The sequence below is a fragment of the Trachypithecus francoisi genome, unplaced genomic scaffold (assembly GCF_009764315.1).
Source record: "Trachypithecus francoisi isolate TF-2019V2 unplaced genomic scaffold, Tfra_2.0 Lachesis_group10, whole genome shotgun sequence".
NCBI classification, from domain to species: Eukaryota; Metazoa; Chordata; class Mammalia; order Primates; family Cercopithecidae; genus Trachypithecus; species Trachypithecus francoisi.
In genome coordinates this window covers 82014880-82028539 of record NW_022681455.1, presented here as the reverse complement: position 1 = coordinate 82028539, position 13660 = coordinate 82014880, and the positions used below count along the sequence as shown (strand labels likewise).

Sequence of the window (13660 nt, the reverse complement as noted above, 5' to 3'; positions counted from 1 at the left end):
CTGGGGATGTTCTGTTTTCCCAAGCTCTGTTTTGAAGGTGTAGAAACCAGGAAGTGACTTAGGAAGCCCAGAAGCTAACAAATGACTTTGTAGTCACGGACGCCAAGGAAATGTGAAATGCACTCGGGACAGGTCCCTTCAAAGCAGATTCATGTTTCCTGAAAAGTATGAATTTCATTATTAAGAGCAACAGTTTTTCTGGTAAATTTTCTTGAGTGTAAAAAACACGAGCCAGGGGCCCACCACCACACCTGGCTAATTTAAACATTTTTACAGAGATAGGATTTACTTTTTTTGCCAAGGCTGATCTTCAATTCCTGGCCTCAAGCAATCCTCCTGCCTCAGCTTCCCAAAGTCCTGGTGTTATAAGTGGAAGCCACCTTGCCCGGCCTGGGAGACTAGATTCTTACACGAACACTCATGGTTCTGGAATGTTGGCAACGGATAAAAATTTAACACGCTGTGGAGGCCAACTCCACCCAGGCCAAACAAAATAGGCTTAAGGGCCAGATTTGGTCTGCAGGTGCCATGTGGGGTGAGCAGGAGGGGTTCCCAGGCACGTGCGGGAGACAGGTGTGAAAACACATCACGGTTCAGCGTGATTCATCATATTGAAGATCAGAGGAGGGATGACCGGCTGCCAGGACGTGGGATAGGGGTCAGGGAGGATTCTGCGGCGACATGAGGCTTACAACAGCACCCTGAAAGACACGCGGAGGAAGGAGAGCAAACATGTTCCATGAAGAGGAAGGAATGTGTGCAGAGGCCTGGGTACAGTTTGAGCACCAGGTGGTCCGACACTGCACGGTGATTTGGTGCAGCTGTGGCAGTGCAGGAGTGGGCAAAGGGGCTGGAGACGTGGACATGAGCCAGTCACTAGGACCTGGAAGGGCGAACTCAGTCATTGAGGCTTTTGTCCTGCAGGGGAGGCGGTAGGAGCATTTGGAGGGGATTCAGTGGAGGTGTGTGGGGCTGGTCTCCCTGGAGGCAGGTGCAGGGTTGGAGTGGCCGAGGGACAGCATGGGGACAGGAGGCTGCAGTAAGGCCTTGGCCTGTGGCAGTGAGCCAGAGAGGAGGGAACCAGGGACTTAGGCTCACATTTCTGGCCTCCTAAACAAATCCCGTTACCTCTCCCTGCAACCACTTCCCTCCACGCCCAAGGTAATTCCACTATATCACTATTTGGGATAAAAATCCCTGTGGCGATCCAAGAGTTTTGCTGATGAGTTTGGGTTCATTTCAGAAGGCTGTGTAGACACCTGAAGTGGTCCCTCCAGGGGTGTAATCTCCACTCACTGTCTTCAGCTCGCGGGAAAGGCCCAGTACAAACTCGGCCAGAATTTTGGATTTTCCCTGTGCCTCACAGGTCTGCTTCTGACTCAGCCAGTAGCAACTCCGTCCCTGCGGGAACTCCTGCTGAACACATCGGAATCATATTTCTGCGTGTTCCATCTGTGAGCAAATCCTGCTGGATCTGCCTTTATTCCACTTTCTTTTTTTTTAGAGACAAGGTCTCACTCTGTCACCCAGGCTGGAGTGCTGTGGTCCGATCATAGCTCTTTGCAGCCTTGAACCTGCCCGGCTCAAGTGATCCTCCTGCCTCAGCCTCCCAAGTAGCTGAGACTACAGGCATACACCACCACACCCAACTTATTTTTAATTTTTTTGTAGAGACAGGGTCTCACTCTGCTGCCCAGGCTGCTCTTGAACTCCTGGACTCAAGTGATCCTCCCTCCTGGGCCTCCCAAAGTGCTGGGATTACATGTGTGAGCCACTGCGCCTGGCCTGGAACTGCCTTTAAAAAAGACCCAGAACCTCCACCATGCCTGTCTCCACACTGGTCTGAGTCCCTGGCCTCATGCACTGGAATCCACTTGCCAGCCTCTGTCTGGTCTCTCTGCTCCCACCCTTCTTCCCATAGCAGCCCGTGTGGTCCTGTTAGATACGAAACCAGACATGGGTCCCCTCTGCCCAGACCCTCCACTGGCGTGAATACCTTGCTCAGAGTGAATACCTGAGTCCTTGTGTAGCCTCTGCATTCCTAGGTGATCTGTCCTCTCCCCTAGCACCTCCCACCCCCTTTTTTCCTCCTCTGCCCTTTGCTTACTCAGCTCCAGCCACACTGTCCCCCCACCCCAAAGGGCCAGACAGGCTCCTGCCTTGAGGCTTTTGCACTGGTCATCCCTCTGCCTGGAACTTCCATTCCCCCGGATGTCCTCATGGCTTGCCCCTACATGTCCTTCAAATCCTTGCTCCAGTGTCCCCTTCTCAGTGAGGCCTTCCTTGAAGCCATTCCCACTTTGATCCCTCCCTGCTGAATTGCTCTCCCTGGCTTTCACCCCTGCATATTCGGCAATATTCTTTGTTTTTTTCTTTTTGAGACAAAAGTCTCGCTCTGTCGCCCAGTCTGGAGTGCAGTGGCATGATCTCAGCTCACGCAACTTCCGCCTCCCGGGTTCAAGTGATTCTCCTGCCTCAGCCTCCTGCATAGCTGGGATTACAGGTGTGCGCCACCACACCAGGCTAATTTTTGTATTTTTAGTAGAGATGCGGTTTCGCCATGTTGGCCAGGCTGGTCTCGAACTCTTGACCTCAGGTGATCTGTCCACCTCGGCCTCCCAAAGTTCTGAGTGTTCTTTCTTATGAACTTTGTTCACATTCTCTTTTCTCTACAGTGCTGGGCATTCAGTGAGTGGAGGAGTATCTTAGATGGAAATTTCAAATCCCTCTGGCATCCTCAGGTGTTTCTGAGACTTATCTCAGAAACATGATCCCTGAGACATGGTCCCTGAGACATATCTCACCTGGGCTCTCCTGGCTTCAAACCTGCAGGACAGGGTTCCCAGCTGTAGGTCACTGAGCCCTGCTCACATGCACACCAACAACAGCCTCAAGTCCAAAGAAGTACCCCGTTGAGCACACATCGAGGGACTTGTTTTCAGTGGTGCACAGACACTCATGATGAAGACCGCATGCCCGTTTAAAAGTGCTACTGGAGGCCGGGCGCAGTGGCTCATGCTTGTAATCCCAGCACTTTGGGGTGCCGAGGCGGGCAGATCACTTGAGGTCAGGAGTTCGACACAAGCCTGACCAACATGGTGAAGCCCTGTCTCTACTAAAAATATGAAAAATAGCTGGGCGTGGTGGTGAGTGCCTATAATCCCAGCTACTTGGGAAGCTGAGGTATGAGAATTGCTTGAACCCAGGAGGTGGAGGTTGCAGTGAGCTGAGATCACACCACTGCACTCCAGCCTGGGCGACAGAGTGAGACTCTATCTCAAAAAAAAAAAAAAAAAAGTGCTACTGGATTCTTTATAGCTGTTTGGTGATGATGTATTTTCTCTGTCAACCAATACTCTCAATGCCACCATTATTACATGGAGGTCCTCTCTTTCAAAATAGTTGAGAACCTCTTGTACAGTGCCAGAAAAGGGCTCTAAAAGCAAGTCTGGAGACCCTTGGTCATCCTTCATGCCTGTTTTTACCAGGGACATTGCCCACAATGCTTTCCTCTCACCTACCCGCAGACAGAGTAGCAGCAGCTGACAGTGAGTGCCGGCTCACCCACAGGAGTAAGGCAATTCATAATCGGTTCACCTTGAATTCTGCAAGGCCCGCCACTGGGCAAGCTGGGGGTTGTCGGAGCAGTTCTCAGCTTGGGCAGAATTCAAATGAGCTCTTACAATCAACATGCAATTAATTGTTGCACGCCCTGAGCATCTGGGCAGTAAGCGCTGTGCAGCACGAAGGGAGTTCAGGGAGCGTGGTCATCTTAGAGCAGAGCTGGGGACAGGGGTGCACACAGTTCCCACGTTGCACAAGAGAGCCCAAAGAGGTTTGTTTGAGTTTGGTCAACTAATCATGGTTCAGAAGTTAGTAACAGTGAATTATTAACATTTATTGAATCTACTGTGTGCCAAATGCTTTTTGCAGCCATGATCTCATTACAGCAGCCCACTGTGATATACTTTGAAGGTGGGGGGGTCCTCCCTTTTTTATAGTTATGGAAATAGAGGCTCAGAGAGGGTAAGTGACTTGTTCAAAGCCACACAGCTGATCAAGCCCTAGATTTACTTGATCCCAAAGTCAGTATGTTTGACCACCCTGCCCCCACCCCAATCTTGAAGATTCTACTCGCGTTCACGTGGTGTGCATGTGAGCAGGGTTGGCAGCCCCTGCAGGGCACCACTGCCTAGTAGCTGCAATAACTTTGTGGTCGGCATGGGCCCTGCTAGGGTTCTGCTGTTTGGGATCTCAGGTGGGTCCAGTGAGCTGTCTGGTACCCTGTTTCCACTCTTCCTGCAGTTGCATGTTGTGGTTGGGAGCCCAGATAACAGTTTCATCCTTGGAAGGGAGATCTTCCCAGACTCTGGAGGTGACACCCAGGAGATAGAAAAACGTTTCAAGCCCTATAACCCCACACTCCAGGAGGCGCGCCTCCTGACAGATCCTCACAGTCCAGGTCCACCATGGGGTGTCTTATCCAGGGGGTCTTGCAGCTCCCTGGCTGTGGGAAGCCCTGCAGGCTCTGCTGTTTAGACTCTTTGGAAAACTCCTTTCTCAGGGTCTGGTGCGGGGCTCCTTTTGGGGATCCCCTTCTGGGGCAGGGTCCTGCTGGTCTATGTCCCTCTTGGGGGGCCCCAGCAGGCTCTGCCCTTGTTTCCTAGGTCAGGGCCTCTCTGGGTCTCATGAGATGCCCGCTCCCGGTGGGTTTTGTTGCCCCACGTCCGCCGTGGGGATTTTTCTCAGGAGTGCCTTGCCTGGGATTCTCCTTGCGTCTCAGACCCTCACCCTGTCTCGGGTTTCTTTCGGGGGCGTCCCTCTACTCCCAGGCCCCCGCCCGCGCCCGGCGTGGGGCGCCCCCTCTCCCCGTGCGGGCGGGCGCCGGAACAGTGTCGCCGGCCGCCTGCAGGTGTCTCCCCACGGAGGGGCGCGCGTCCCTGCGCCGTGGCCGCTGCCAGGCGCCAGCGGCTCCTCGCCGAGGTGCACTCGCGCTCCGGGCTCCGGGCGCGCCGGAGCCGCTCCTCTGCCGCCGCCCTCCCCGCCCGCCCGCCCCGCGCGCCCCCCGCGCCGCGCCCCCACCCCGGGGTTGGGGGGGGCATGGGCCCGCGCCGCGTCCGCCGCCGCCGATCGCAGGCGCCAGAGCCCCGGGGCGCGGCGGGCAGCGGCCGCTGACGCGGGGCGCCGGCTGCCAACTTCGCGCGCGGAGCTCCCCGGCGGTGCGGTCCCGTCCCGGCGGCGCGGGCGGCATGAAGACGAGCCGCCGCGGCCGAGCGCTCCTGGCCGTGGCCCTGAACCTGCTGGCGCTGCTGTTCGCCACCACCGCGTTCCTCACCACCCACTGGTGCCAGGGCACGCAGCGGGTCCCCAAGCCGGGCTGCGGCCAGGGCGGGCGCGCCAACTGCCCCAACTCGGGCGCCAACGCCACGGCCAACGGCACCGCCGCCCCCGCTGCCGCCGCCGCCACCGCCGCGGGGAACGGCCCCCCTGGCGGCGCGCTCTACAGCTGGGAGACCGGCGACGACCGCTTCCTCTTCAGGAATTTCCACACCGGCATCTGGTACTCGTGCGAGGAGGAGCTCAGCGGGCTTGGTGAGTGCGAGCGGGCGGCGGCCAGCTCGGCTCCCGCTCCCCCGGGGCGGCGCGGCCACCGAGGCCCGAGTCCTGGACCCGCTCGCCCTCCTCCCGCCGCCTGGGCCCAGCTCTCCGCGCTCCGCCGGGCTGGGGGCGACGTTCCGGGGCAGGGGGCGCGCACCGTTCCGGGGCCGGGGACCAGCGCGGGAGGACGTGCGGGACGCTCCGCGGTGGAGAGGTGCAAGGCAGACCTCCTACCCCCTGCGGACGCCCCGCGGCTTTGGGGACGCTCCCGCGCCCCGGGAAGGCGCCCACCCCAGCTGCTGGTCAGAGGGGCGCGCGCTGCTTTCCGCGCCTCAACTCATCTTCACGCTCGCCCCCTCCTCCTCTTCCTTTCGCGGGGCACTAGATGCCCCCATCCACCCCGGAACGCCCCTGGGGATGGGGGTGATGCGTGGACTCCCGTTATCAGCCGCCCCTCCCGCCGCAGATCCACAGACCCGGGAGCCTTCCACCCCCATCGCCAACCCGCGCCGAACCTCTCAGACGGGAGGGGGAGTGGGGGAGTCCGCGGGCTCCCAGAAAACCGCACCCGCCCAGAGGCACCCCTGTTGCCAGATGCCAGGGAGCCCTCTGTATCCTGGCCCCCTCCTGGGAGAGGCAGACTGGGGAACTGGGGACAGCTGGGCAAACTCCGGGTCGAGGAGTCCAGGAGGGCTTAGCTTAGCACAAGGCTCCCATTAGGTTCGGTGGGGGGACTGACTTTTCAGAAGGCAGATCAAGCTGTCCGCTTTGCCTGAACCCCTTCCTCTACCTTCCAGAGGCAGCCTGGGCTGGAGTGCGTGTTTTGGAGGCAGACAGCCGGGCTGTGGCAGGGCCCAGGGGACAACTGCCCGACAGCCGGTTGTGCCATACAGCAGGTAGAGCTGGCCCAAAAGACGTGGTGTCTCAGAGGGGTGTCCAGGCGTGGGCCTCCTCAGTGAATTGACCTCTTTCTCCAAGGGTAAAACTCCTCCCTGCATGCCTAGCTCCTCAGTGTGGACACCACATATGTGTGTGTGCTCAAGGGTGGGTGAGAGCAGACCTCCACCCTTAGTTTGCCCTAAATAAGCCAGTGGCCTAAGTGGTTTAGAGGGCAGAGGGAGGAAGCTGTGAAGCGAACCCAGTGAAAAGCTCCAGGCCTTTGCATAGGCTGCATCCTCCGTCTGGAATGCCCTTCCCCGCCCCACCTCCTTCTTCAGGGGCTCCTGGTCAGTTTCACTGGGACTCTCTCACCTGCCTTCCAAGTCGGGACACTGAGGAGAGACAACCTTGTGAGTTCCCCCTTGGAGGGAGGGTCTCCATCTTTAGATCTCACCATTGCGTTTATCTGCCTGTCACACTTGGCGCTGCCTGACATTTTCTGGGGCCTGTTTTTGGTCACTAGCTTATAGTTCTTTCTCCCCATAGGATGTCACTCTGTGAGGGCCAGCCGGGTTGATTGGTCTCGTTCACTGCTGCCTCCGAGTAGTGTCTAGCGCTTATTAGGTCTTCAAGAAACATTTGCAGGGTGCATACTGGATGGGGCCTTGGGACGATGAACTGGAGGTTTCCTGCCGTGCTGCCTCCTCTGTCTGGCTTCTGGGGGTGCCTGACCAAACTTTACTGTGACTTGAACCAGGCTGGCTGTTTGTCAGAGATACATGGTGCTTGAATAGGGACCTGCCCCTGATTGGTTTCACCCCATCAGACCCACTTCTGCTTTACACTCAAGACTCAAATGTTTACTGTGGGATGCAATTAAAATTACTAACTTCAAAAGGCATCTTGGCCAAAAGTCTCTGCCTTCCGCACAGCCCAACCCTAATCTCTCACACGGAGGCCTCTTAACACCTTGTTGTCAGGAACCTCTTCGGCCTTGGAGGTAGACATCTTGCTACTGTACATCTTTCTCCAAGTTCAAGAAGGTGTTTCCAAGGTTCAGGAGACCCAACCCTGGGGACATACCACCTCTGCCTCCCTTCCTCTGTGCACACACCTGAAAATACAATGGTGCATCTCTGGCACTGGAGTGGCCCTGTCTCTACCTCTGTGGAGTGTCCTGGTCCAAGCTGGTCAGCTGAGCCTCTTAATTGTTTGGAGTCTCTCTTGGCTGCTCCCTGAAGGTCACGGTCCCAGTACTTGCTACAGTTATTTCCCTGTAGTTCATTCAGGGCTTGACTTGGGATATTTAAGTATTTCAAAAGATTATTAATTGAAAATTATTTTGAAAACAATGTTAGCTAACATTTATTGAGCCTTGAACGTGCACCAGGTCCTGCTGAAACTTCTCATCTCCTGAATCTTGTTGAATCCTGGCTGCCACCTTTGAGGCAGACACTTCCAGGGCACTTGCTTTTTCAGATGAGAAACTTGGGGCTCACAGGGGATTCTGGGAAGGGAGCTCAAATTGTCTTCTTGGGAACAGAAAGAAATCAGAGTGAAGGAATCGGGGAAGAGAATAGTATAGTCGAGGGGTCAGGGAAGTTGGCATTTTGGGGGGCTCAGTTAAGACCCTCACTCCCAATAGTCTGTGAGTTAGAAATGCGGATGGTTAATTTGTTGGGTAAATAAAAGAAACCCACAGTTTCCTCTTGGTCACTGTGGTCTGGAGATCATCCCTCCCCCGAAATCACAATTTTCCTCTCTAAGAGCTTGGAAAATAGTTATCAGCTTGTCAGTGCTGGTGAGAAATTTGGGAATCGGAGCCAGCTGGGGTGGTTTCTGCAGCTGATCCTACAGTGCCAAAATCCTGCCTTCTCCACCACTGTGGTCTTGAAAGGGTGATAGCAAGTACCTGGCCTCAAACTTTTGTTGCCATGACAACCTTTCTTTTGGGTTCTGTGACTATTTTATTTTTTTACTCGAAGAGAAAAAAACACCCCAATAGTCCCCTGAACAAAATCCCGCCATCCCAACCCCCATGTATCAAGGCTAAACTTCCCTCCCTTCCATGAAACTACAGCAAAGCTTTCTTTCCTTCTGTGTGTCTCACGTGCACCCAAATGCAAACACCAACCAGGAGATCCTCACCGCTCCGTGAGAAGGAGCTGCTAAATGTTCCCTCCTCTCCAACGCCTGTTCGCCTGTTTGGTCATTCCTTTCTAGGCTCAGAGAAACCTCTCCCCACTCAGGCAGCCACAGGGAAATGTAATAAGCCCTTTTTCCCACACTAAAAGTCTACAGCGTTCACCAAGAAAACTGCAGCCTGCCCGAAACAGACATACTTTCACCAGACCCTGCACAAAGAAACCTTTTCTCCTTGCTCCAAGAAGAGCACCCGTGTCCTTCCACAAACAGAAAGGGAAGCGTGGCCTCGACACAGAGTCACCCCAAGCCCTTCACACAAATTGGATTTCTCTTCTGGTTGAGATGCTGGGGAGGGGTTGGGTAGGGAGCAGACACAAGCATCGTTCTGGTGGGTGTGGTGGGGGTGGCTGAGCAGAGGCCTGGAGGAGGGGAGAATGAAGGTCTGGGGTGGGGGCGATGGTGGGGCAGGTGGGGGGGGCTTGTGCCAGCTGGGAGCACAGGTGACGTCCACACGCATTGGACTTCATCCTGTATGCTTTTGAGCTGCAGGAAAAGGGTGGCTTGGGAAGACTGGGGGGAGGTGGAGGGGTCTTGGGGGACTTGCCAGGCTGGCAGGAGGGGGCTGAGATTGGAGAGAGAAGGGAGAGACCAGTCCCAGGACTGGGTGACGACGGGGTGGGTGTGAAGCCAGAAGACCCATGGGGAACCCAGGCTGGGAGCCAACACGCCCCACACTGCGGTGACCCCTCCCACAGTCCCAGAGATACTGGGGCAGAAAGGAGCATGTTTCCTTCAGACTCAAAAACACTCTCTCCCCTGTAGAACTGGTGGAAGTTCTACAGCCTCTTACTAGCAGCGTGGTTTCAGGCAGGAACCTCCCAGGGCTACTGCGTAGGTGGGGATCAGAGCAGCTAGCACCCACTGGAGGTGCAAGGATTTGGTGATGTAGGCCAGGGAGTGGGGAGCACCACCTTGGTGTTGCTGCCACCCCGGGCTGAGCCACCCACAGCCATCCATGTCTCCCACGGACTTCCACAGCCATCCCTCCGCCTCTGCCACACCCCCACTCCCCAGTTCATCCTGCACCCAGCATCCGAGTCATCATTAGATGTGGGGCACAGCACCGCCTTCCTGTCACTCAGAGTCAAGTCTCCAGCTAGCCTTCCCCGTACCTGTCTGGTCTTCCTTTCTTTTGAACAGAGAATCCCAGCTCTTCTGCCCAGTTCCCTAAATTATGCTACTACAGTGTCACAAGTATAAGGACCCCTGTGATGTTCCCAGCCAGGAGATTTTTGGTGCTTGGGAGTATGTTAGTGTCATATTCGATGGGTTTCATGTTGGGAGATTTGTTGGGCAAAGATTTGCACAATGGAAGGCATTGCTCCAACTCCTCGACATGGTTTTTAATTTTTCTGGTCTTGTTCTGTCGCTCAGGCTGGAGTGCAGTATTGTGAGCACAGCTTACTGCAGCCTCCACCTCCTGGGCTCAGGCCATCCTCCTGCCTTAGCCTCCTGAGTAACTGGGACCACAGGTGTACGCCACCATACCCAGCTAATTTTTGTATTTTTTTGTATAGACGAAGTTTCACTATGTTGCCCAGGATGGTCTCAAATTCCTGGGCTCAAGCGATTTGCTTCCCAAAGTGCTGGGCCTCCCAAAGGACTGGAATTACAGGCGTGAGCCACCGTGGCTGGCCTGACAAGTGTTACTTCCTTTTGTCCTCATATAGCCCTGTGAGGTGGGTGCCCTGGTTGCTGTTATTCCCAGATGAGTAAACAGAGGCACAGAGAGGTGAAGTGAGTTGCCCAAGGTCACACAGCTAGTAAGTGGCAAAGCTGGGATGTGTACCCAGGTGGGAGGCTCCGGAGCCTGGCTGTTGCCTGCTGTGCTGTGCTGCCCCCCAGTCTCCCCAGTGCAGCTCACTCAGGCTCCCTTGGTTCCTCCAACCAGGCTCACTGGGCGGAGCACTTCATCTGGAGTCACAAGCCCCAGGTTTGGCTCCAGGCTTTGATGCCAACTTGCTGAGTGGCTTCGGAGAAATCACACTCCCTCTCTCTCTGGTCTTTTCTTTCCTTGTGTGTAAAATGGAGTTTTGTTGAGTGTTTTGTGTGGATGTTGGAGGTGACAGAGCCCTGTCCCGTGACCCATCACAGGGTTTGGGCCCAGATGGTCCAGGTTCCAGTCCTCATACCACTGCCAGGTGCTGTGTGGCCTTGGGTAGGAGTCTGCCCTCTCTGGGCCTCAGTTTCCTTGGCTGGGGCACGAAGATGATCCTATCCGCCTCACCATAGCATCATTGGGGTTGAACCAGATAACGTGGTCCCAGCACTCCACTGGCCACAGCCAGCACTTGCTAAATGGGACTTGCTGCCATCGGACCCTCGAGTCCGTGGCTGCAGACAAGTGGCCCACGTGTCACACCTGAACCGTGTTATCTGTTTTGTTTGGCCCTGCAGTGTTCACGGTGTCTTTGAATAAGTTGCCAACATTTGAATATGGAGCCACTTCATAGAAACATCTGGACTTATGGCTTTTCTTGAAAACCTGGCAGATGGAGTCTGTACTCCCAACGGGAGTGAGTGGAGCTGCTCCTTGCAGGAGTCCATGGTCCCCCCGCCCCCAACTGTTCTGCCCCCACTTTACATGAATTGCCGCCCTTCCCTTCTAGGGGCTCAGGCCTCCCAACCTCAGTTTGGACGCCTGGTCCATTGATCCATCCTGCCAGCCGGTCAGTCAGAACCCAGTGCATCCCACCTAGCCTTGTAGCTCCCCTTGCTCCTGGCTTTGACTTCATGGTCTGTTTCTCCACCCAGTGGCCGGAGGGTTCCCTGTTCCACTGGAGGCGGATCACCCCCGTTCTCCACTCTGGACCCTTCCTCACTCAGTCACAGTCGAATGTCTTCCAAGGACCGCCAGGAAGTCTGCTGTCTGCCTTGCTGCCTCCTGCCCTTCCCTGCTCCTCTCCACCCCCACTCTTCTCCAGCCACACCGGCCCCTTTACCAGCTCTTCAACAGGCCGAGGCTTTTGTACTCACTGTTCGTTGCCTCCGGGAACTCTTCCACAAGACAACCCCGTGCAAGTCTCTGCTCAAATGTCCTCCTGTCTGTGAGGCCTTCCTGGACCGCCCCACTGTAATCAGCCGCTTCGCCACCCGCTGGCACACCTCTGCACCCCTGATGTCCCCACTGCTCTGATTGGGATCATACCCACTGTGTATCACACTGGCTTCTCTCTATCGTCCATCTCCCTGCTGGGACGCTGGCTCCCTGAGGACAAGTCTTGTCCCAGTCACATCGTGCTGTCCCCAGAGCCTACATGAGTTGGCACGTCAATGCTGTAGGACTCAGCGTGGCAGCTTGTCCAGGTTCTGGGAGGCAGCACCGTGTGACAGGGACCAAGTCTTCAGGAGGGACTCAGGGAACACCTGTGGAACGCACTGGGGCTCTGGGGACTTCTCAGGGCTTCTGTGGGCAGCGAGAGGCCGGGCTCTGTACTCCGTGCCTGTCATTCCCGTGGCTTATCAGATGTTCTTCTTTCTTCCCTGCTCCTTCTCTTGGTTTATTTCCAAGGAGAGGTGTTTAGTGGCATCCTGTGGGGAGCTCATGGTCACTCCCCCGTGTTTAAATTCTGGGGTGCCAGACTCAGAGCCATCTTGTGAGGATGCTGCAACCTCGGGCCTCTGCTGCCTTCAGGACGGTGCAGGTTGGGCTCTTTTGGTCCCAAGTGATGGAAACAAACTCGACCCCAGATAAGAATAAAAGGGGAATGGGCGAGGCACAGCGGCTCACGCCTGTAATACCAGCACTTTGGCAGGCCGAGGTGGGCAGATCACCTGAGGTCTGGAGTTTGAGACCAGCCTGGCCAACATGGTGAAACCCCATCTCTACTAAAAATACAAAAATTAGGCAGGTGGTGGCAGGCAGCTATAGTCCCAGCTACTCGGGAGGCTGAGGCGGGAGAATTGCTTGAACCCAGAAGGCACAGGTTGCAGTGAACTGAAATCACGCCATTGCACTCCAGCCTGGGGGACAGAGCAAGACTCCATCTTAAAAAAAAAAAGGAAAAAAATAAACAAATAAAAGGGGAGTTTATTAGAACAATGCTAGCTGGGCACAATGGCCCACGCTTGTAATCCCAGCACTTTAGCATCCCTTGAGGAGTTCAAGACCAGCCTGGGCAACATAGCAAGACCCCCATCTCTACAAAAAAAATTAAAAATTAGATAAGTTTAGTGGTGTGTGCCTGTAAGTCCCAGCTACTTGGGAGGCTGAGGTGGGAGGGTCACTTGAGCCCAGGCGTTTGAGGCTGCAGTGAGCTGTGATCATGTCACTGTGCTCCAGCCTGGGCAACAGAGGGAGACCCTGCCTCAAAAATAAATAAAAATAAAAAAGCAAAATGCGGCAGCTGACAGAGTCCCCAGCAAAGGTGAAATCACCACCCCTCAGAGGTCAGAGCCAGGGCCATGGGCTCCTGGAAGCTGGACCTTCCCTTGGATCCAGAGCCACCAACTAAAATCCCACAGGGGCCAGGCTGGAAACCTACAAGAGTGAGATGAGGAAGGGGTAGGGGCCTGCGGGGGCTGGGCAACTGCTTTGTGGCTCCGGAAGGCTTTCTCACCGCAGGAGGGGGTGCTCGTGGGATGCCTAGTGGTCCATTTTTGTTCAAAACTCCCAGTTTTTATATGACATCTGTTGATTGTTCACATTTGGCAACAAATCCATTTTTTTAAAAGACATCTGATCTGCAGGCCAAAATCAAACCCTTTCGAGGGGTGGGTAGACCCTTGTCCCGTCAATTTGCAACTTCTAAGCCAGAGTTTTGCTCTTGACAGGATTGAGTTCCCAGCCCCCAGTTGTTTTTCTTTTTATGTAAAAATATTTGTAATAATAATATTTTATTTTATTATTTTATTATTATTACGTTTTTGAGATGGAGTCTTTCTCTGTCACCCAGGCTGGAGTGCAGTGGTGCAATCTTGGCTCACTGCAACTTCTGCCTCCTGGGTTTAAGCGATTCTCTTGTCTCAGCCTCCTGAG

At 55.1% G+C, this 13660-nt stretch overlaps 1 protein-coding gene across 1 annotated transcript in view; it reads left to right on the top strand.

Annotated features, from left to right (window-relative positions):
• The first annotated feature begins 5025 nt into the window (after positions 1-5025).
• Positions 5026-13660, top strand: part of GSG1L (GSG1 like) — a 269946-nt gene continuing 261311 nt past the window's right edge. The window contains exon 1 of the mRNA XM_033217915.1: positions 5026-5592. Within this exon, the coding sequence (XP_033073806.1) occupies positions 5250-5592 (343 nt within the window). The 5' untranslated portion in view covers positions 5026-5249. The remainder of the gene's footprint in view (positions 5593-13660) is intronic.